This window comes from Rhea americana, unplaced genomic scaffold (genome assembly GCF_003343005.1).
Source record: "Rhea americana isolate MKP2758 unplaced genomic scaffold, rheAme1 scaffold_71, whole genome shotgun sequence".
In the NCBI taxonomy this organism is placed as follows: Eukaryota; Metazoa; Chordata; class Aves; order Rheiformes; family Rheidae; genus Rhea; species Rhea americana.
Window position 1 is genome coordinate 2122901 of NW_028186879.1, and position 23840 is coordinate 2146740.

Here is a 23840-nt window from a genome sequence, read left to right on the forward strand (position 1 = left end):
TCTGTCATTCAAGATTGTGATCAGATATCTGATTAAATTTTCCATTTCTGAGGAAGGTTGTTGCATAGTGACATCTGTAATATAAAATCTAGCAATACTCCCACACCTACTGTCATATTAAAAATAATGAAGATTGATGAAACTTTTAATTATTGTATTCCCCTTTTGGAGATATAGCTGGAAGCCATTCTAGTGGGCAGGAAATGCCTGCTCTATCACGAGTTGAACAAAGGTAATTATTATATCATTCTAGTAAATAAGTCAAAACAGACCTTCACCCACCTGGCATAAATTAACATTTTTCATTCCCCTACTGGCATCGGTCACAGTAAATTCCTGCAGTGAGGAGTGTCTCAATCAAAAAGCAGTTCAGACAGGTCATTGCCCACTTGATGATACATAAAGAATGATACCCTGAAATAATGGCAAAGGAGAAGTTTTTGTGTGGCATTTAAATAACTCCTGTTTCCGTTGCTGTTCCTAAGTCATCCTACCTGTCTTATGGTTTTGTTACTGAGCGTTGAGAGAACAAATCTTTTGAGCTGTCATTTTAAAAAACAGTGTCAATTCCTGGCAGCAGCACTGGTACGAATTTGAGGGTTAGCTATTTCCTCTGCTAGGGGCCTGCGTCCTGTAGCAATGTCATTTTTGGGAAGATGTGAGCTTGTTCCAAGCTGGCGTTGTTACATGTCCGGCTCTGTGTTAAAAGCTGCAACACCTATAAATACTGTCACCTTTAAATCTTTTTCCTTGAACAGCTACACAGTCACTAAAACACAAAATCCCTTTTTATTACTCATCTCAGTTAGTTATCCATTGGCTGATGCCCTGAAACCAAAATGGCTAAAAAGTGATAACAAATTAAAAGAAATCTTGAAATTCTACCTCCATGGACTTGGGATACAGTTTGATAGGCTAGACATTAACTACTGTCACAGTAAGTAAGAAAACTAGCCATGCCCGTTAGGAAGAAAAAAGAAAAAAAAAAAAAGGATAGCAAAAGCCTACGTGGAGACTGTGCTGCAGTCTGGCTCCATTACTGCTGTCCTGGAACTGCTTCCATACCCCGAGTTCTCCTTGAGATTGAATGGCAGAATCAGAGGATGATGTGGCTTATTAACCTTAGCAGTGGTCTTCTGCCAACCGACTGCAAAAGGCTTTGCCAGGAGATACTGTGGGTAAAATTTAAATGACCTAGCAACGCTGGCAGCTGATGTCATCCGAGCTGCTAGGTAGTCAGTGCGAGGAGTGCTAAGGGCGACTTTTGTCTTCCTGTTGTAACTGCTGGGATGCCACCTATCTGGTCAAGTGCTACTTAATGGCTCAAGCCTGGTTTATAGTCAGGAAAAATGTTTATATGTTGGCTTTCTAGTGCTAGTTTCCCATATGTACATGTGCTTTTTCATTTTGGCAGATAGTAGTAGAACAAATCACTCAGAAAAGGGTGCATGTCCAGGAATTTCTTATTTTTGCTTTCCTAGATGAACTAGAAAAGACAGCTGGCTGTCTTGTTAGACTGTGTTTGATAGAAGGGTGGATTTATCTGTCAGATATGTTCCTCCCCATCACCAGTAACTTGGAGCCAATGGTTCTTCTGCTGTCTTGCTGGTGCTATTTATTTTTGGTGTGCCATTAATTATGGTTTGGCACTTCTCACTGACAATATGGAACACCTAGCTATCATCTGCTTCTGGGCTTTGGTTATATCTGTGTTCTTACAGGTTTTTGTCCTAAAGAGGAGTCCCTGACTCCTTGAGCAAGAGTGCAGCATGGTTTGAGACATTGCTCATGGCTGTTCTTCAAAGAGACCAGCTATATGCACAACTCAGGTCTGTGCTCAGATCCCTTATGGGCATCTTGCAACACTGAGATGCAATTTCTGGAGTATTTTTTAGGTAAAATTACCTGAAATAACTTGAAAGCTGTGTTGCTGTTGTCAACACAGGGAATTTAACATCATTAAAGCTACATGCTGCATGCAATGGGGTAAGATGGGGTGTTTGGTATCACAGATACTGGGATGGTGTTGGATGGAAATGGACATCACATGGCTTTCCCTGTGCTACCTATGAAGAGCAATAGTGGAAGCAAATTATCCACACAAGTGACACCTGGGTTCTGACTTAAAGGGGACAAATTGTTTCTTCTGAAATAAAACCTTTTGCTGAGATACCCTGTGTAGTGTGGATGACTGAGGACCAAGAATCAGGATTGGACTAGAGCTGAGTTTTTGGCTGTCTAGACATAGCCCTYGCCCACTTACCCAAGCATGTTCACCATGTACAAATCTGAGGAAGTCTGGTCATGGCAGTTAGGATTGTATGGTGACTTCCAGGTGTGTCCCCCAGGTTCCCAAGTGGAGTGCTCAATATTTTCTGCTCTGCCCCCAAATGTATTCAGTTCACTCAAACTATCTCTGGACAGATGGATGACTCGTAAATGGAAGCTAAATCTCATTAAAAAATTTTTTTTTTCTTTTTTTTTGCTATGATGCAGCTCTCTGGCAAAGACATACACCTTGGCATGTTCAGGTCCAATTTTTACAGGAGTTTATTGGACATTACTAAGCATCTTCTTTTCTGATATTGGAGTCTCACTTTTTCAGGTCAGTAGTTTGGATCATGAAATATCAGTGGTCATTGGCAACTTGTGGAAGCTTTGGTTCCAGCTCTGRTCTGATCCCAAAGCTGTAAGATTGAATTCCAAGTTCTGTGGAATAATCATTTATATGACAGAGTCAGATCTATCTCCATTCTATATTAAATCAAAAAAGTACTGGGACTGCAGCCAATAATCCTTGCAGCATAGTTCTTGTTCTGTCCAGAAATGCAATAGCAGTGTTTAGGAAGGAGAACAAGCTGATTCTGAGAGGAAAAGATCCTCTCTCTTTTCTTTCTTTTTTCCTTNAAGATCCTCTCTCTTTTCTTTCTTTTTTCCTTTTTTTTTTTTTCTTTTTGCATTTTTTTTTTTTGCATTTTTGCATTTTGGGGAGGTCAGGGAGGAAAGAGTCCTACCACTGACTGTAAGATGTATGTTATGTCTCAGAGCTGCCTGTCTGTCTGTTTTTACCTTTGAGATCTTCCCCTGTAATATGTTTCAGTGCCCAAAAGCATTTAGCCAATACTGTGCATAACTGACAGCTGGGGAATGCCTCAAGGATAACAGTTTATCACCAGAGTGACACAAGAGGTGTTGCATGAGTATTTTTAGTTAGAATGAGTCCCTTCAGAGCTCAGGGTTCTTAAGCAATGCAGGAAATGTGAGAAGGAACTGTCACACTGGTGAAGCCCTCCAGGAATGCAAGCGTATTGTCATCTCCTTGGTAGTGTCTGTCACACTAGGCCTGCTCAGGGTGAGAAGGATCTCTAAACTTCAGGACAGTGTTTTCTGGAAGTTTATGGCTTGTTGTGTCATGATTGTGAACACCATTCGTAGGTGTAGCTAGTGTTGGTGTGTACAGACTCTTATTTCCTTCTTTCCCAGATAAAGACATCTTTGTGCTGTGGTTGGTTTCTTTTAAAGTTACCCTTACTGGCTATCTTTTTTGCTTCACAGTATTTGTCTTTTCTGATGTGGGTAAGTCTTCCCTGAAGTGGTGCTGTTTGTGTTGCTTCCCTTGTCTCAAAAGTTGATTTAGTAGTTAAGGGTTTACGTGGTGTCTTGTATCATTCACTTGTACGAAGTATAAGCATTGAAAATAGGAAAGTGGGCATTTCTCTGCTCTTCTTTGTGCTGCTTCTGTTGTAATGTCACTGCAGAATTCAAAGGTTGGATGAAGTCTGGATTCTGTGGCTCAAGGCTGAAATGTTTGTTTGCACCTGAAGGTGGGAATTGCCACCTCCCATCTCATTGTGAGCCCCGTTTTAACRGAGAATTTGGAGATTTAGAAAGGGCAAGGATAGCACTCCTGATTAAATAAAATATATTTTAAAATGTTCTAAAAGATGAGAATACAATGAGATGCTTCTTACAGCTTCTCAACAGAAAAACAGCAGAATTAATTCTTAATTTTGTATTGTTGCAAATGAATAATCTGGTATATGTGATAGCTTTTTCTCCTAAATTTGTTAGTTAATGCATGGCTTTCCAATAGCGATTTGTGTGGCGTTTAATACACTCTATCTACTGCAGTTTTGATTTGTACCTGAATAGCCTATATTAAGTTTGATCATATGTGTGGATATTAACACTGTTTACAATAAGTGGTAATCAATCGTAATAAAGGACACATGTTGATCCTGAGTTATAACTCTGCTCAGTACCCACRGTAGTAATCTGATTTGGACTAAGCTATCCTAGTCTGCGCAGCCTGTTAAATTGAGCACATACGCACAAGTGACTGAATAGAAGTGACAGCTGAATTGACTGGCTACTTACTGTTGGGTTTCTTGGTACCACACAGGCTCTGAGTGCTCAGGCTTTGGGTGTGTAATGAACAAGACTGAAAAATGAAGTGTCCAAAGTTTTCAGCTATTTAGCTGTGGTAGGCTTGATGACTTGAAGTGCAGAAGACCTTTAGAGAAAAGACTGACAGGAAAAAACAGCTTTAAATCACTCCAGGGAGAGCTTCAGAAAAACAAAACCCAAAACAGTACCTSTCTTTTCAAAGCAGCCTATGCAGGCATAGCTGCATGACTCCCATTAAGTTCATGTGAGTCGTGCAGCTAAAGCCCCATGCAATGTTTTGAAAATGTAGGAAGTAAAAATGGTCTTAAACCAGACATATGGGCTTCTATTCAGTTTTCCGGTGATAACTTCTGATGCATGCCATTAAGGTATCATCCATGAGCTAAATTATTTAACTAGAACCCTTTGCAGAAGGTTGATAATAAGTTAGGAGCTATATGCAGGAATGTGTGTGTACTCTTCAGCGGCTGTTGGTGATTGCAAGGCCTACCTCATTTTGCTTTTCAAGTTCATTAGCTTTCTTCTCCCCTACTTTTCAATAGTCTTGTCAAATGCACCTTTTCAGGGGTGAATATACTTCTCTGGTGATCATTTTCCTGTCTTTTGTATTTTGCTACTGACAGGAAGGTAACCTTTAGAAGTTGAATATTCAAGTTTTCATTAGCAAGAAAGATCACAGAATCATAGAATGGTAAGGTTGGAAGGGACCTCTGGAGGTCATCTAGTCCAACCCTCAGCATGGCCCGTACGGGGATTGAACCTGCGACCTTGSCATTAGCAGCACCACGCTACTGAGCTAAACCTGCCCCCAAGATGATCTAATTCACTTTTACTAGAGATGAGGGCTTTCTTCAATGAGCTASGTTTGCCTTTAAATACCAGCAACTAACATGCTTGTAGTTAATAGATTATTTTAAGAATTCCAGAAATGTAAGTACACTAATGAATACTATACTCTAGTTTGAARTATGCTCCCACTTCATAAATCTTATCCATTTGAAAAGTTTTTTTTTCCACCCTTAGCAATCTGGAATAAGTGTGGGAGAAGTTCCTAAAAATGCAATAATGAAAAGATGAGCTACTTATTCTACTTAAATAAATGTTTTCTGTGGCTTCTTGGAACACTGAGATCTAGTAGCTTGCCAGTAATATTTGTAGTTTTGGCAAGCTGATTGCAGTGCATGCAGAGCAATCTAAGAAAGAAATCTCGTTAATGACCTCTGGCAGGTAGGCACATCAGGAACATTATCAGGCACAAGAGAGATCTTGCAAAAAGCTGTTACGACTTTTTTTAAGCTAGCCAAGTTATAAATTGTTTTTCAGCACTAGATTTTCTTCAAGACATATAGTTAATCTTTGTAAAACACTAAAATTGTTGCTAATGGCTCTGAATGTAGTGCTGAGAAGCGTTGTGCTGTATTAGAGGTAACCTTGAAATGTCTGTAAAATCTGCATACAAAACCAAGAAWTTTTTCCATGGGCTGTGTGTTCTATCTTATCAGAGAGAACGTGACATTGACTTTTTAACTGTAAATTAAAACCTTTAATTTCTAATATTCTTTTTCTTCTTCKGTTAATTTTTGAGAAAAACTAACACAGCTGTTGTAAGGATGGCATTTTGTTTAGAAAATCACTTAACCTCCAGATTCACCYGTAAGAATGGATACAAATTAATTTACACTTCCGTAATATGAATACATGTATCATACTGTGAGCTTGCTATATAAAATGCATGTTCTGTATTTGCTGTGCAGGTGCTTTGTTCTTCATTTGTTTTATCACAGGCTAACTCAAGATTTCCTCAATACTCAGAAGTATTGATGAATTCATATAAACTGATTTCTTCAGGGAAGCACCCTKTTTATGRAAAAATTACCCAACAGTAGCCCTGKTAACCCCTCCCTTAAAAATTTCTGATTGTCAATATTCATTGCGTCTCCAACACTGGGCAGAAGTTAAAAGCTTTTACAGAGTGTAACAACTTGTTTCCTCATGTGTGTGTGGTCTACTTCTTGGTGTCTGATCCTAGAAGTGTAAAATGGCTGCACTGTAGCTCCTGCACCTCTGCTGGAGGTCGAAAAAACATGTGCTCTGTTTCAGCAGCATGAGAAATATTTTGACTCCGAAAAGGGCAAGTTGATCACAGGGTAATTGAGATGGTTAAAATCCAGCTGGTATCACTTTCATTTAAGAAAATGTTTCCTAAATTGTCAGATCCTCTTCCCTTCAAGAAACAAATATTCCGTAGTCTTCAAATAGGACACTGTAGTATTTGAGCAAAAGGAACATGTGTTCATCACGCGACCTGATACTAGTAAGATGCCTATGGTAGAACAGAGCTCCTTGGGGGCGATGAAGGAGCCAAGGATCAGGCCCTCTTAGATCAGCCCCTTCCTGCAGCCCAGGAATTAACTATATCGTACATACAACATGTCTGAGGCTAGAGCTTTTCTTACGTTATTTTCAGCATTTTTCAGCATTGGCAGGGGAAAAAGCACTTGAATGGCAAGACAACTGATGCAAGCAGCCATTTACTCTCCTTATTAAATAAATTATCTATATGGTTAATACTCTGACAATGAAAATGGATTGGGTAGTATTTCTGGGGGCTTATTAAGTAAAACTAGAAGGAAAGCTTGAGATTAAAAGCATTAATTTTATTTACTAATTTACATGAAATACTTGAATTCAGGGCAGAAGAGCCTACATGTAAATTTTGGGCATACTTCCATAAAGTGGCTGGACCTGGTTACATGTGATGTAACACTCTGTTAGAACTGAGCTACTGAGGCAGATGCTAGTGTAAAGTGGGKTTTTTTCCCAGTATTTGAGTAGTGCAAGTGAAATAATAAACTTTTTCCCCACTTTTCAAACTTCAGTGCTGAAATCCCCAAGCAGCAAAGCAAAGGCTACTTCTGACATCCTTTTTTGCCTCATATAGTCATCCAAACTATAAACAAATGTTCACTTGCCTGCCATACAAGTTTGCCTACCCAAAGAAGTTACAGTGGTTTAACTGTGATGTGATTGTAAATCCGTTTAAATTAGTTCCAAATGTTCTGTGAGCACTCTAAGCCTGATTTAAACTGAAATGATAGCCTGGGTAGTTTGTTCTGCAGACTTAAAACCTGCATTTTAAGTTAATTTAGTTAAGTTGATTGTTGGGTTACAGTATGGAAGACATGGTCTTAAATGAAACATTAAATCAGTGTCTGTTGTCATATCCTATTTGGAGCTGAAATAATTCTTTTTCAAGAAAGTGTTCCTTAGTGATTGGGGGCTTGGAGAACCACATGCAATAAAAAGGGTTGTTTCTATTGTTTATTTCCAGATGGGTCTCCAGCGTCTTTTGTGGGAGCAAGGAATATGCTATACTTCTTGGGTCTCTCAGAGAACTAACCATCAGGCTTGTAGTTTTGGACTGRCTTGTGTTTCCACATTGCTCAGTGTTAGAAGCAGCCTGAGGAGCAGTAAGTTGACTATTTTGTGGACCTTTGTACTTGGTCTTAGAAGACCAAATGTGTAGCRTGGCATGAGTTTATTTTGCTTTTTTAGAGAACTTTGAAGTACCAAAAAGAAAGGGATCTGTGTTTATAACATTACTGAGGGCTCTTGTTGTAGATAGAGGGCAAGGTAAGAGGATATTTGAAGATGTAAAGCCTGCCAAGATAACTTGAAGGACTGCCTCGAGGGAGAGTACCAAATTTCAGTCTAGCTGTGGGCCATATGGAGTGAAAGATGTTTCATAGCTTAAATGCTTTTGTTGTCAGAGAAATCTTTCTGATGCCTAGATTAAAAGACTTTCACTTTTATCTCTTAGCAGCATTGTTTAGCTCAAGTATTTTTTCCTTTCCTTGCCTTTGCATCTCAAAACATCTGTAGATGACATGGGGTGGCACTATATGTATCCCAGCTATGTTGGTCACGAAACCTTTGCTCCAGATAGAGCCAGTAAAGATCTGTTGTGAGTCAAGTCTTCAATATTGCTTGTTAATCAATGGGTAGAGTTGCTCCAGCTTGAGGAGAGGTAGTCCCTCAACCTTTTGACTCACTGGGGACCTGTTTATAGTGTTCCTTCCGCTTGCTAGTCAGGTAGGTCCAAAAGACTAAAACAAGCTCCAATTTCGAGGTCTGTCGACTGCTGTGCTAGCTTTCTGCCTCATGTGAAGGCTAGTTTGAGTTTGCTCTTTGAACCTTACCTAGTACTCCTTGTCAAAGGACTTCGTGTTGCAGGAAGTTTACAAGCACATAAGAAGAAACAGGAAAAGCTCCAAGAACCAAAACCAAAGCTGTTGCTGATAAGGCAAGGCACAAGTGGCTTGGGAAATCCCCAAAGTTGGGTATTTGCAGATGATGGATTAGTATGCAGAAATCTCTAGTTCTTTTTGGAGGTTGTTGGAATTGAGGTGCTCCTTCAGGAGAGATGAGCAATTTCTACAGTAAACAAGAGCTTAGGGAGGTCTGTTCTATGCTTCCAAGGAGAAAAGAAACTAAATGTAGATGACTGAACATAAGTCTTCACATGCTGCTTGTTACTCCTAGTATTTCGTTGAATATGTAGGGCTAATTCCCTTCAGTTTACAGCATGTGATATGCCAGTTCTTTGAAGGGTCTTAGTGTCTCTGCTCAGATTTTAATATTACGTTCTGAATCAAGGAGATGACTACTTTTCTCAGCAAGTACACTGTTCCTATCCAGAATGTGGTGACAGTGCATTAGGGTAAAAAACAGCTAAGTGATTTAGTTTAGGTCTATTTTCATGTGTTGTACAGTTCTCTTAGAAAAGAATGTCTTCTGAAGCCTTTGCTGTGTTTTGAGGACATCACTGTCCCAARAATTCTTTAAGAGGAATTCAGTAGTCACTCATACATTTTTGCTGGCTTGGAAATGGGAAACTCATTTATGCCCTTCTCTTGCACYCTTTAGGTGCTTTTTCATATATGAGTCTCTAGTTCTGAAGCATGACCACTGTTAGGAGACCAGAGGGACTTGTACAACAGCTAGAATCATGCCTTCCATGGATATCAAGTAAACCACAGTAGAAGTGCTTTATGTGCTTATTTTCCTGCTTCTCGTTACCTGCCTTAGTAAAAGCTGGCAGACTGCTGGTCCTTTGTGCAATAGTTTGCTTGTGAAATTGTCCAGAATATAAATTCACCTTGTTTTTGAATATCTTTGGGATCTTGTACAAATACAATTCTCAGTTTTTATTTGCCAAACTTTGAAGTAAGCTTAACTATGGAGTAACTTTTAGCTTTAGCATTTCTATGTTGTAACAAATATATTTTCATTCTCAGTTACTACTGAAGTTTGAGCCTAGGCAGTGCTGTCATTTGCAGGCTTTATTCCTAGAAGTGTAACCTCAGATGTCATCACAGATTTTCATGGAACAGTCACTCAGTCTAGTGTGTTTTTGTGAAGCTTGGTAAAAACCTATGGAAACCAGAGGGCATGTCCCTGACCCACTAAGAATTTCTTTTTATGTGTTGCAGTGAAAGAAAGCTAATCTCTTCCCGAAAGTTCAAACATTATTTCTTTTTAGTGAGAAATACATCAATATGTATTTTGCCAGTGAAACGATTGCATATGCTTACAATGTGCTGCATATTTTGGCAAAAGATACAAATCTTTTAGCTTTTGCTGGCATGTAAAGAAAACCAGACTTAATTTACCAATATTGCATATGTTTTTGGTGTAGGAGGAGTGGCAAGGAGAGCAGAAGAGATGCCTTGCTAACAAGTCTTGGAGCCTTTAGGGAAGAAATTGCATGTTTAAAAAACAACTGTTTAAAAAGAAAATGGGGAGCCTTGTCTATTTTATATTATGTCCAACCTACCAAGAAAATGATTGTATCAATAAATAAAAGTAGAGCAAACGTAAGATGATATGTGCCAGGGAGCTTTTCAAATTGCATCGTGTGTCCTTGTAGTTTTCAGCTCAGATGTTGTCTCTGTGCTGCAATGCTAATAGAGCTGTGGGTAATGAGAAACATCAGCTGCACTTGGGATTTACTACTGTAAAGGTTTATTATTGTCAGTATGACAGAAGATGAGCTGCAGTTTTCGTGGTCTGGGTTTCTGTTGCTAATTTTGCAGTTTTCCTTGGGTTCCAAGCTGTCAGAAAACTTTATGTAAACTTCCTGAAAAAGTGGCTTAATCTAAGGGTTTACAGAGACTGAATTTTATTTCATAGGGAAGAAGGGGGGGGCGGAACTGAGACTTGCAAAAGGAAACTGGCAGTTCACATAGCCATAATAAGGAATTCTGCAGGGACTGCTTTCCAGACCTAAAATGACCTTGCTACAGTACTGCTCCTATAGACTTAATTCAGCAGCTCTGCAGAAGGATTCCTTTATATGATGACAAGAAAAGCAAGATCTGTGAACCTGCAGTTTTAAGTATAGCATAAGGGACTTCTGCAAATAAAGGTGAAGAAAGAAAGGGTTGAGGTGTCCTGTAGAATAGGGCTGAATAATGACAGTCAAGGTCTCAGCTTTGTTCAGTCGGTTGATTGAAGGAGTACTGACAATGTATTTGGTCCTTGGAAATTGTAAAATATTCCTCATTGCTGTAAGATATTTTCTTAGAATCATATCTTAGAAATAAGAGCATGTAACAGTATTTCAGTTGCATTAAATGAATATTGGGCTTCCTATTACTTTTCTTTCCAGTGCCCTTTGCACCGTATGAAGCTACAGATGAATATTCTTGTATGTGCATTGGAATTTCCTCCTTCATTAAGCTATACGTAGGCTAGATGTAAACTGTTGACTACACAAAGATAGGGRACAGAGTAAACTTTACCCGGTAATAAGGACTTGAAGGCAGCATCTCAGAATACCGCACATACTTTTTGTGAGGCAGAATATAAAAATYGAGATGGGCTTACAGAAGTCAGCGAAGAGAGGATGGTGCATGCTTCTGTTATAAGGAAATTGAAATCTTGGGTGTCAGTTGGTCCTGTTGAGCATTTAAGGTGCACAATATATTTTGCCGAAAAGCGATCAAAATCATAAATCCCAGTATATTCTTTGGCTTTCTTTATCCACTGACTGGTCTCTGATCACTATTAATTACTGGATTTGCTCCATTATAGCTACATTATCTTGACAAGTGATGTGGTCCTTCAAATTTGTCAGTGTTGTCGCACAAACTACTATGGCAAAAGCATTGGTTATATCAGTAAATTGTCTCCAGTTTGARTGGGGTCAGGTAGCTCCCAGCACAGGGCCTCACCGGAAGATACAGCCCCACAAGAACACAGGGTCTCAGTGTATCAGTGTAGWTATTTAGTGGTGTGGGGGTTTTTGTTGTTTGGTGTGGGTGTGTGGTGTGTGTTTTTACAATTATTCCTCTCACCACAGTCTTTTTGTTGCACTCTGTGGGCTAGTTTTTGTAGCCACAACTGAATTAAGGCTTATAGTCTTCATATATTGTATTCTCTGGAGGAAACATTGAGATATTTTGTTGTATACAGTTTTGGGGTGATTTTCTTTATTTAGGCTGCAGTGGACCCTTAGTGCACATCCCAAATGTGGAAGAGTTTTGGTATTTTTGCCCTTACTTTTGATGGGTGGTGTTATTAGGGTTCAGTTATAGAACTATGTTTTTTAGTGGCTTTCCTTCTGGTTATACATCCAGTACTAGATTTGCTGCCGGTTGATCTTTCGTATAGCAATTTCTCTTCTTCTGCCCCCTTGTTATCTTTACTAGAATAGTGGTATTGTCTTTGTTTTCACATAATTCCCTAATTTTCTATTTCAAATACTGCTTTTCTTGCTTTGTAGCATAATTTTGGCTACTAGATCATACATACTTAGCAAAGATTAAGGCAGTTAAGTTGCATGAAATTACTGATGTTTATTTAGCTATTTTAAAATAAATAGTTGAACTGATGCCTGTTTTTATCCCTTTAGTTCAGCGATAGAGAACAAATTAAAAATAATCTAAAGCTCTTCTATCATTTGTTAAAAATACTACTTAGCTTTAGAAAAGCCAGCAGGTCATTTAATACTATGTAAAAGCACATCCTTATCTTTTTATGTGAGATGTGGGTCAATTACACAGTTGTGAGAGTTGTCTTGAATGATTACATGCTGAGGAGATACAGCAGATTCTCATTAATATATACCAAGCTCTTAATAGAGTCATATTGTACAGAGATGTGCTAGTAGTCAAGGATAGTTACAACAATTAATCGGAAAAATTTGGGGGGGGCGGAAAGCAGCTGGCATTTTTCACCCAAGTCAGCTGAGCCCCCAGCCCGGCAGCCGCGTGGGGAGGAGGTGGCAGTCAAGGGGCTCCGGTGTTGTCACCTCCAGCCGTCTCGACCCGGCTCCAGGCAGGATGGAGCGTGACTCTGCGTTGGCTTTTGCAGTACAGAGGTTGCAGACTTTCCAGCATGGTCTGCGTTGGGCATTTGGCTCCAGCTGTGGTTTCAGGCCCCCTTCACCATGCAAGAGTGCCAAAAGTGCGTATCCAGACAGAGCTGCTCGACTAAACTGTCCTGAGCTGTGACATCTTCTCCTAAGATCTTTAGAAAGTCAGTATGTGATTCCCATCACCTCTAGGGTGTCACAAATGCACGTGGTGAGACAATCCTAGCGTAGCAGGGCAGCTTTTCTTATACCCAACAAAAATTAAAGAAAGATGAAAAATAAATGCAGAGTGAAGCTGGCTCCATTTGTAAATGGGTTCTGTTGTGAGGAACGGGTAAGTTTAACCACATTTTTTGGCAAATCTGTATGCCTTTTGGCCACACAGGCCATTTCTAATCATGTTATCCTAGACTCTGACAAYGATTACAGGTGCTGGGGAAATGTCTAGTCCCAGAAACTCTTCACACCAAGATATGGAGAAATATTCTGAGTGAGYTCTCTATGTTCAGTTTCATAAGGTAAAAAATTTTCCAAACTGGAGCAAAACCAAGCAGAGAGCTGTAATGGATCGTGTATTAATTTTAGCAGTGGCATGAATAATAAATGTATAATTTGATACACTGAATAGTTGTCTGTGTAATTTAAACATCAGAAACAACTAGCTCCTACCCTGTTGTGAGGAAATTGGGTTCAGTGCTCCCGTATAGGTCCAAGGGCTCTGCTATGTTCTTCTATTAAGATACTGATCAGTATATTAGGACCAAAGGTCCTCAGTGCTCAAACCTTTTGATTTTGTTGCCCAATGGTACAGAAGATGCATTTAGTTATCTAATGGTAACCACTGAGGAGAAATAGCTAGAGAGGATCACTAGTTCTGACTTGATTTAAAAATCTAAAGAATTATTTTGAGGATTTAAGCTGTGCGGATCCCTAATCTGTATAGCCATAGGATCACACTTCTGTTGCCTTCCTGCCCCTCTCCTTTCTGTTGTTGTGCTCTGTGCTTCATGTTGTATGTGCTTTTGAGGAAGGAGATCGACAGTTCATTAGTTAGGAAAGAAAAGCGTGGAAATGTGCATGAGGAAGAAAAGCAAATTTTCCACATATGCCTCTTGTATAAGCAGCAAAAGATGAAAATGATAAACCCATGCATTTTAATATGCTGAAATATAAACTATGTGTTTATAGCCAGCAATAGAAGAAATAACAGCTGCTCAGATTTATTTAATAAATTAGTGTTTAAAACCAGGAAACCTCTACTGTGCTGGTTACTTTGATCACAGAATCACATAATGATTGAGGTTGGAAAGGACCTCTGGGGATCACCTAGTCTATCCCCCCTGCTCAAGCAGGGCCATCTAGAACACGTTGGACAGGATCGCATCCAGGCGGGTTTAAAGATCTCCAGTGAAGAGGCTCCACAACCTCCCTGGGCAACCTCTTCCAGTGCTTTATGCTCTTCTCTTTATTTCACCTAGCTTTACAGTAAATATAGTTGTGTGGGTGGGGGTGGCTTTTTTAATGAAACGAAAGCAGCGTGAAATTTTAGAGGAGATTAGAGATGATTTTTAAGCTTGCATGTATACTTGTTTGGGGTGCACAAGTTTGGAGAAAATATTTTGCTCAGAAGAGAAATGTTGATTTTTTTTTTCAAGAAACAGTTAAGAAACAATAGCGGTAATAAAAGAGCAAGGGAAATATTCTTTGCCAAGTTAAGGAGTCTCAGGAAGCCATGCCTACTCTGTCAAATCTTATTGTTAAAGCTCTCCRTCTGTATTATAAGATTGGTGCTGTGCATACTCTAATGAAGGGATTATTTTAAGGCTGTGTGCATTTGAGCAGGAATAAGAGCCTTGTTGAGAGAGACCTCCGTAAGAAGAGGTTTTTAATCAGGATACATTATTAATGAACTGCATAGTAAATGTATAAATCTGCTTTATTAGGCAAACTGTAAATGCATGTATTTGGTAAGAACATGCAAAATATGTGTGCTGAGAGAGGATATTCTGAGAACTTAACTCATTTCTGAATAGTAAAGGCATCCCRTCTGGCTGTAATTGGTGCCTGTGGCAGTTGTTGATACCCTGACTACATTAGCTTGCTCTGCCCTTTAGCAGAATTGGGAAAACATTTCTAGTACTCGTTAAGCTGTCTATTATCAAGACATCATAAATATACACGTTTAGAATAGATGATTTGCTATCCCAATGCCTTAGAGCGCTTAAATCAGCTCCTACAATTTCAAACATTAATGTTACAGTAATTATGCATGAAGCAATAATGCAATTAAAATTGCCTTCGAACTTACTGAAGTGGGATTTTTTTTTTTTTTTTGAAAATAATGCTCCATCTCTTCTCAAATATATTGCAGAGCAGGTGAATGGTCTGTGTGGCCCTAAATAACAGCAGCACGGGACTGTTCTACCTTGAGAATTCCCAGATTGCTTGCAGCCCAAGTCAATATTAAGCAAGTCTTACCATCTGTTTGCTTTTGTTGACCTCTAGAAGGAGGCAGCACCTTTCTTTTTTTTCTTTCTTTTTTTCTTTTTTTTTTTCTTTCTCTAGTGGTGCCACATCACAGCTGGCACAGAGCCCTTCAGCAGTCAGAGGTTTATTGAAAAAATGCTGCCACACTTCAAGGCAGGAACTGCGARCTGTTTTTCAGTTTGCAAACATGATCAGCTTTTTTGGGTAAGATAGCGRCTGGTTTCTGGCCTTCATGGTATCAGCTGTGCTAGTGGCTACTAGTATGTCAGCCCAGGTGTCAGCCTTGGGGCTGAGTTTCTTTGCATTTAAATTGGATCTCCTGTGTTTCTTTAGAGAAAAAATATATGTTTTGCAGCTGAGTTACAAAAAAGGCTTTTCCAGCTTTTTGGCAGCCAGGTAATAGTTAAAGTGAAAAGAAGGTTTCTTTTTTTTCCAGCCCAGGAAAGCAGTTCAGTAACTTTGGGTCCATTTGTTCACAGCAATACTACACTTGAGCCCGTCAAACCCCTGGAGCTTGGCAAGCCAGGCAGACTTGGCAAGTTTTCCTACCAGCTTACAAGTCTGAGTCAAGCATGGGTTGCTGCAGCTTCAAGTGTATTTATTTAGTGCATCTTGTTAACAGGAACATTGAAGTGGAGGCTTTTTTTGCCTCACTGACCTCAAATAATAATGTACACTCTCCACAAACAATTGGGGCTTAAACTAAGCATGGCAATTTATGGCTTGTGTTAAATTCAAAATAAATGCATTTGTGTACTTTGTACAGAGTTTCTGGTTTGTTTTTCTTGGTATTAAGATATTAAGGAAGTACTCTACAAATTCTTTCTGTTGATTGGCATTTGATAATGTGAATCTCTGGGAAAAAACAAGCATAACTGTAACTTTTTTTTTCATGCCTCATAGCCACACCAACTTTTGTCTTCTGCTTAGTGTGTTATGCAGGCAGACTTGTATAAGCATGTGGAATGTGTTCACTTTTAATWTTTACCTGCACGGATAATAGCAAAACAAAAACTAGTCCAAATATGTATTTTTAAATAGCAAAATATTTAAGTTTCTGAATGCTAGCTCTTGCCCATCTAATCTTAGCAGCTTGAAATAAGGACAATATTTCTGTAGGAAAATGAGAAGAGCACTGGGGAGGTGATGTGGTCTCACGCAGGGGGCTGAGGTTTGCAGCTAGGCAGACAAGCTCCTAGATTGTTTTCTGGGCTTGGTGCCCTCTTTCATAGCWACAATGGACTACAAGAAGCCTGGAGAAGACAAATGCCTCATTGCCATCATTGCTGAATTTCTGGGTGTCTGCTTCTTTGAATCTCTTCTTCTTCCTCAAAGAAGCAGCTCTCAAGTTCCTTACCTGACTTGCCCAAATTAGTTGTTTTCTCTTTTGCGACTTAAGTTTCTTTACTGTGTACCCAGGATCTTTTATTTAAAGAGTTGGGTTGTAAGATTAGTTGGAGCAAGCTTGAAGTGTGAGGGTGAGGCTGGTCAGTATGCTGCTTTGGGCCATTAATTGGGGCCCAAGAGTGAGATTTGGAGAGTATTGACTGCTCAAAATGTTGAAAGAGTAGAAATGCTGAAAAGGGGTTATGATGTAGAATGTAATTTTCTTCTGTCCTTTTTCTTTYCTCCACAGAACCGAAGAGATGAACATTTAACTGCTTATTTGAAATAAATTCCTTCATGACTGACAAAACATGAAGGAAAAAGGAATTTAGGAACTGGGGAAATTTTTTGAGTTAATACAAAGATGACACATTTCAGCTTAATGAAAATGGAATGAGACTGCTGGCCCTTAAGAAAAGTTGTAAGAACACTTTTAAACTACAGAACAGAAGAAGGGCAGCAGGGCCTAAGAAGAGCACAGACTTTAGGAGCGTGTAAAGTGAAGTCGATAGAAACTCCCCRCTAAAAAGAAGGGCAGCCGAAAAATGAAAGAAATTTTGTAGTCTGAATAGCCTACTATGCAAGGCATATTTATAAGCAAATAAGCTCAGTTCAGCGTCATAGTTGCCKTTCTCACTAAACAGTGAGAGTGATTAGAATAATTAGTTTTAAATTAGTATATTGATGTAGTAGATTTAAGAGCAGGTGTAGATAGACAAAAGAAAGGTTCAGCTAACCTGATGCCCAATCTCCTGTGAACGCTGGTAGTTCTCTGGCATTATTCATTAGGTCTCCAGCTTTTCTTCCATGATATTTTCAAATTGTTTTTTACATCCCCAGTGTCCTTGGCAGGAAATTCCTAGATCAAACACGTGCTGCCTGAAAACATTCTACCTTTTGTTTTTTGTATAGCCTCCAAATCTCATTTCCTACCCAGTGACTGAACAGCTATTCTGTATTCGTGTTATTCTTGTCAATCTTGTAGCTATTTAAACCTTCCCCTAAGCTGTCCCTGCTCCATGCTGAAGAGTCCTGATCTATTTAGATATTCTACCCATGAAAACAGCTGTAGGTCTTGATGCAGTCTCGTTCTCTTTTCCTGTACTCTTTCCTAGTTCCTCTATTCTATTTTGGGTGGGGTTAGAGAGGAGACTAGCTGATATACACTTGACTAATTGTTTCTCAGGTATTTTGCTGGGACATTAATATAACTGTGCAAATTACCAGAAAGCAATAGAACAGAAAAAAATGACTGTTTATGAGTACGATGGGATCTCGGGCAGCTAAAGCATCCTGCTGAAACAGGGAATATGTGTTGGCATCACTTGACTGCTGTGCCATACCTAGTACATCCAATGTAATATAAAATTGTAAAGTAAATGCAATGCAAAAACATTAAAATTGTTCAGGCAGGGGGATAACATGCTTTATTTTTCCCTGTGCAATGTTGAATTACTATTTGGAACTAAGTGCCTGGGGCATTGTGGAGCCCAAAAGTAAAAGTGGATTCGAAGAGAGTCACAGAAATTTGTAGAAGTCCTGTGAAGTGTAGAAGTCCTGTCTGTTAGATGCAGTGGTTAAAATGTAAACTGTTTCAGGAAGTCATTAAATTGCTAATCCTTTCAATTTCCAATTTACTTGGGGAAAAAAAAATCTTTCCCCTTTCTTATACTCTTTCCTAAACCTCTTTCAGTGCCCACTGTCTGAGAAAGAAACTTTGTTCTGACCCAGTAAAGCAGTTCTTATTTCAAGAAGCTGCTTAAACAACATATAAAAGAAAAGAAAAGGCTCAAGGAAGCTCAGWCCAAGGAAATTCTGAATGGAGCTTGCCTAGCATGCCGTAGCCTGCTGGTGGCACCACGTTTTTACAGCAGTCCCCTGGGATCCCAAGAGAGCAGAATCCCTCCAGCTAGAAAGGAACTCGGGGGCCGTCTAGTCCAACCTCCTGGACAAAGTAGGGTCACCGCTGAACTCTAGCCGGGTCTTAGTGATTTGGAAAAGGATGGAGATTCCACAGCKTCTTTGGGCAACATGTTCTAATGTTTATTATTAAATAATTATAGTTAAGTCATTCAGATAATAAAGTTGTTATGTAGTTATGTAATTGATAATAAATACCAGTGTAATTACAAAATAGGACACAAGTCAAACAGAGCATCCATCAGAATATGCTTACCTTGARAAGTTTAGCCTTTGCCAGCCGTGGTGGAAACGAGGTTACATTCTGGCTTCAAGCAYATTAATTTGTCAGCAGTAAGACTTTTGGAATTGTTTGAGCCCCCCCCCCCCTTTTTTTTTGAGTAATGGTGCAGATACAGCAAATTGCTCCATCACCCCTGTATTTTAATTTAAATAAGCAGTACCCTGGCAGTATTCAAAATGCAAGACTTATGGAGAATAATGGCCTGGACTGCTGATAATTGTTTTTAGAGCATGACAAGCAGCTGTCTCCAGATAGTGGTCTGCGTTCAACGTCCTTCTCTACTGTAAATGGAAACCTTTAGTGCAGTATTGGTTTAAAGCCTCATGTAACTCGTCTTTGTTTGTTTCAGCTTTGGTTTGCTTTCGTTAATGGATTTTCTGGGCAGATCTTATTTGAGCGATGGTGCATTGGTCTATATAATGTGGTAAGTGCTACATGCAATGATTTGATAGTGCTGTGTGTTTTGCTGTGTCTGTGCCWTTTGTCTTAGGTAACTACCTGAATGTATGTCAGAACATACATATACTCATTTGTTTAAAAAATAAAAAAAGCTGTTTTAATCCACCCTGGGCTGTAGAAAAAGATCTTGGATTTTTTTTTTTTAATAAATAAATAGGACCTTGGGAAAGTGCCTCAAAAATGTAGCTGTTTGTCCTAATACAACTTTGTYAAAGTTGTGTAGTTTTAGACAATTCTATATTTTTAGCTATTTAACTTTCTCTTCAAAWATACCTTTGCACAGCTTCTGAAATACTTCATTATTTGTTCATGCTCAAAATAGGTGTCAAATCTTAATTATTGAATGATTTCTTTTTTTGTGGACTTTTTTTGTAGCATTTTACAATCCCAATTATTTTTAGTCCATAGGAAAACATATTGAAGCATTTATTCTGATACACTTGTTAAATACTAAATCTTTCGTCTTCTCTGACCCTCTAACGATGAGATGCTGACAAAGGTGTAGTGCAGATGCTTTGGGCTGACTCCGTGCTAAGCAGTGCCAGAACAGGAAGCAAAGTCACTGTCTCACTGGCGTTCTTCTCTTCAACTAAGGGCAGGATTTTTTTTTAGTCCAGGAATGTGTTCAGTTTTTAGCTGTGCTTTGCATGGTGCCACACTGTGCTGTGCAGTTTTTTTAATCAGTGCTAGCTTGGAGGATCTCTGGGACCATGTTCCATTGYCTACCACAGACCTTAGCTGCTCTTTTCAATACAGTGTTATCTCTATAATGATAACTGATAACTAGCCTGGTGTCTGGATATTTAAGCCATTAGGACACTTTGTCAATGTGAAAAATATCCTTTGAATTTCTCTTTAGAGGGAGGAAATTTAATTTTTTTCTTTAAGCAGACCCATTGCAAATGTGTGAAAATGCAGAAAAAGACAGCAAATTATCTCTATCACTCAGTAGTATTAATGGAAACACTTAACTTCTGTCACATTTCTTCTAATCTTAAGAATGATGACACAAACCCTCACTTGCCATAGAATTTTATATTCTTTGTGAAAGATATTAATTCAGGGATTTTCCACTCCCTTGATTCTTTTCACCCTCACTTCCTGACTGCTAYGCAGTCTCTGTCATTCATGTTCAGATATTTGCATCTAATATCTTTAAACCTGATTTACCTACCCTGCGTAAAGCTCATGGATGAGACTTATCTTCTAGAATCCGTAAAGTAGAAATTAACCTTTAGTTTTTTTAAGATCAGTATTTTCTAAAATCGGAATGGGTCCTGTAGAATCATGAAGAATCAAGTACTGGTAGGATATGAGGGACTTCCATAACTTGAAGGGGTTAGGTTTTCATGTGGGTTTAGTTTTGCCATTCTCTCTCATGCTGATTAGCCTTTACTTCATGAGTAGTCTCATTAAAATTCTAAATGTAGGAAGCACTTAGCAGCACTACAATTCTTGCATTTGCACTGGTTCGCCCTGGAAGCTTGCATTTATAATCAAAAGCAATAGAAAATTCACTTCAGATGAAAGTGTAAACGCTACAAGAAACAGGAAACCCTCAAATTTCCATGGAAGTGTCTTAAAACCACATGAAAACATATCTTCTTTCTGGAATATATTGGACTGATTATCTTAGTTTTGTTATTTTCTGACCTCCACAAGATTACCACCTTTTAACCATCTCATTTATCACCTCATGAACAAATAAAGCACATTCCTAGTTGGATCTAGGCATTCTCAAACGTGAAAAAAAAAAAAAAAAAGACGGATTAGAAATGATATATACAATATAAACTTAAACTGTTAATGTAAAGCAAAGTGAATGCAGGTTCGCAGTCAGACGTGCACGCTGGCATTGCTGCATGCTGTGCCAGCAGACTGCGAGAAGCGGGGATGCCCAGGCCAGCTTCGAATGAGCTACCGCAGATCCTGGAAACTCTTAAGAAGAGCAAAGTGGAACTCGGCAGAGGCTCGTTTGCTGCGCTTCTGGCAAAGCGTCCTGCTGCCCCTCCTGGCAAACTTCCGAAGCGTGGTCACCCAAGTGCCTGCCCGGGGCACAGACCCCTGGCACAGCTAATTTGTTCCTATCAGTTCATGCCTGACTGGAGAATCCCCAAAGTGACGATACCGAATGGCCTTTGTTTTTCAGCAGATCTTTTTAATGCGATTTCCACATTTGCTTTGTCTGTAAACTTAGCTTTGGTTAAGCATATTACATATTTAATTATGGCTACAATTGCAGCTATATGTGAGGCTACAATTGCAGCTATATGTGAATCAGCTCCCACAAGGCTTTTTCTAAAATGATCGTGTTGTCTGTCTTTCGCGATCTGAGTTTTACCCTGACTAGATTAGCTTGTACATCAAAACCTACTGGTGCCTAACTTACTGTGTTTAAGCTAATTGGTTAGGAGTGGGAATTTTCTTATATGCCTCTTTGCTCTTAAGTCAATATTGATAGTTATGAATTGCTGAAATTCATGTTTGGGCTTGTTTGGACGTTGGAAAAGTTATGTCAAATAACACACAAGATGGTAATATGTCTTCACTGAAGTCTCTGAGAATTTTGCTGTTGTCTCAATACTGAAACATTATCTGAGATCCACTTAAAACTAATAGCTGCTTTTAATTAGCATTTGCTTTCTTTGCAGATTTTCACAGCGTTGCCACCCTTTACTCTGGGAATTTTTGAACGATCATGTACTCAAGATAGCATGCTTAGATTTCCACAGCTATACAAAATTACTCAAAATGCAGATGGGTTCAACACAAGGGTAAGGGAAAGTATCTGTTTCTTTAACAGTAAATGCTAGCTTTTTTTGCTTTTTTTTTTTTTTTTTTTGGCTTAAATGTTGCAGGTCTTTTTTTATCCAAAGTTTTTATTCCTCACTGTTACTCTTGCTTTACACTAGGTAACGTCGCTGACATCAGGATTGTTCTGTCTCCCATTCTTTTCAAAGAGTTTATRTTTTAAAGATAATTGTTTTAAAATAAGAATTAGCAGATATGGCTTGAACTGAAACTGATACTGAAATACCCGTAAACTTTGATTCAAATTAAGATTTGTATCTGAATATGAATTTTCAGTTCACAACTTGCCATTTTCAAAGGAGCAAGATAATCTCCCCTGGATTTTATTTAATACAGAAATACAGAGACTGTCATAACCCTCTCTGCTAGAGGACTTTTTCACAATTAGGATTGCTATTTCTATGGTTCTTTTAGAAAAAGAAATTTGAATCGGATTATTTTCCCTTCAGTTTTCAAGAACACRTTTTATTTCATTTTATTCTTATACATGGTAGAAAATGCCAGCATTGGGGGTTTTGTTTTTTTCCATAATGGACACTATTTAAATATACTCCAGAAAAAAAGAGGCTGTGAGATTGCTTTGATTAGAGTGGAAGGAGGAGGAAAACATTGATTATGCAAAGCTCTAGCTTGTGCAAAACCGCRTTATCTCTAAGTTTAAAGTTGCAGAATGTAGGAAGTATTTCTCTGTTAAAAGAAAATAGAACACTTAATGGTAATAAATTAGTCTTTTTAAATCATCGTTTGAGGTAATTAAAGAAAGGTGACTCCATCTGTTTGCTGTGTTCTGATAAAGATCTTAAACTGCAAGTATGCTTGTCCATTATATTTTAACTTGTTAGAATAAAACTGTCCAACTGAGCTAGTGTTTTCTTGTGACAAAGCAGAAATTGTAGAAGGAAATACATCTTAAGGAAGCTTAGGTATTTCACTTTGGGAAAAACATTATGTCTGACTCTAAACTACACAATGAGACGTTTGTTAGGAGTTAGAGAGAGGTCAAGAGTTTTGGACGTTACTGACTTCTTGGTTTGTTTTCCCTCAGGTTTTCTGGGGTCACTGCATCAATGCCCTGATTCATTCCATCATTCTCTTCTGGTTTCCACTGAAAGTGCTGGAGCATGGTAACTGCTTCATTATTTCTTACGTCAGCCACYGATGGTCAGTCATACCAGAGCCAATGTGTTTGCAGAGCTGGAGGTCATGACAAATTCCAAAAAAATCATGATGACAGACAGTCCAATAGGTTATAGCTGCTCAACTTGGCTAGTGGCTTTCAGAATTTACTCTTATTTAAAATAATTTTTACTCATGTAGTGACTTTAATACTTAGTTTTGGCAAATCTGTAGTTTGTTTATTTGAAAACTGAGTGATGTTCTATACAAAGCCTATTTTTTCTATAATGTGCTAAAATCTCAAGGTTTTAGTGTATAATGTTTTCATAGTGGTTCTTACAGTGTCTATATTACAACAGTTTGCTTTATATCTCATTGGATCTCTCCCATTCAATGACGGCATGCTGTAAAGTGCAGGATAAAATAGAGAGCTTTCACTACTGTTAGTTTGTTGAAAAACTGATTTGGTTTGGAACGGAAGCCGACCAGAYCGAGCTGCAAAAGAAAACAGGATTTTATTTGTACAAACTAGGTTCATTAAGTCCCATTTTCTGTGGAAGGTAACGTAATTATGTGGTATATGAAGGGACAGTA

General features: G+C 38.7%; 1 protein-coding gene across 1 annotated transcript in view; it reads left to right on the forward strand.

Moving 5' to 3' along the window:
• The window catches only part of ATP8A2 (ATPase phospholipid transporting 8A2), a 297060-nt gene that overhangs the window by 166496 nt on the left and 106724 nt on the right, over positions 1-23840 (forward strand). Inside the window, exons 27-29 of the mRNA XM_085321829.1 lie at positions 19210-19284; positions 21971-22093; positions 23176-23254. Of these exons, the coding sequence (XP_085177955.1) occupies positions 19210-19284; positions 21971-22093; positions 23176-23254 (277 nt within the window). The remainder of the gene's footprint in view (positions 1-19209; positions 19285-21970; positions 22094-23175; positions 23255-23840) is intronic.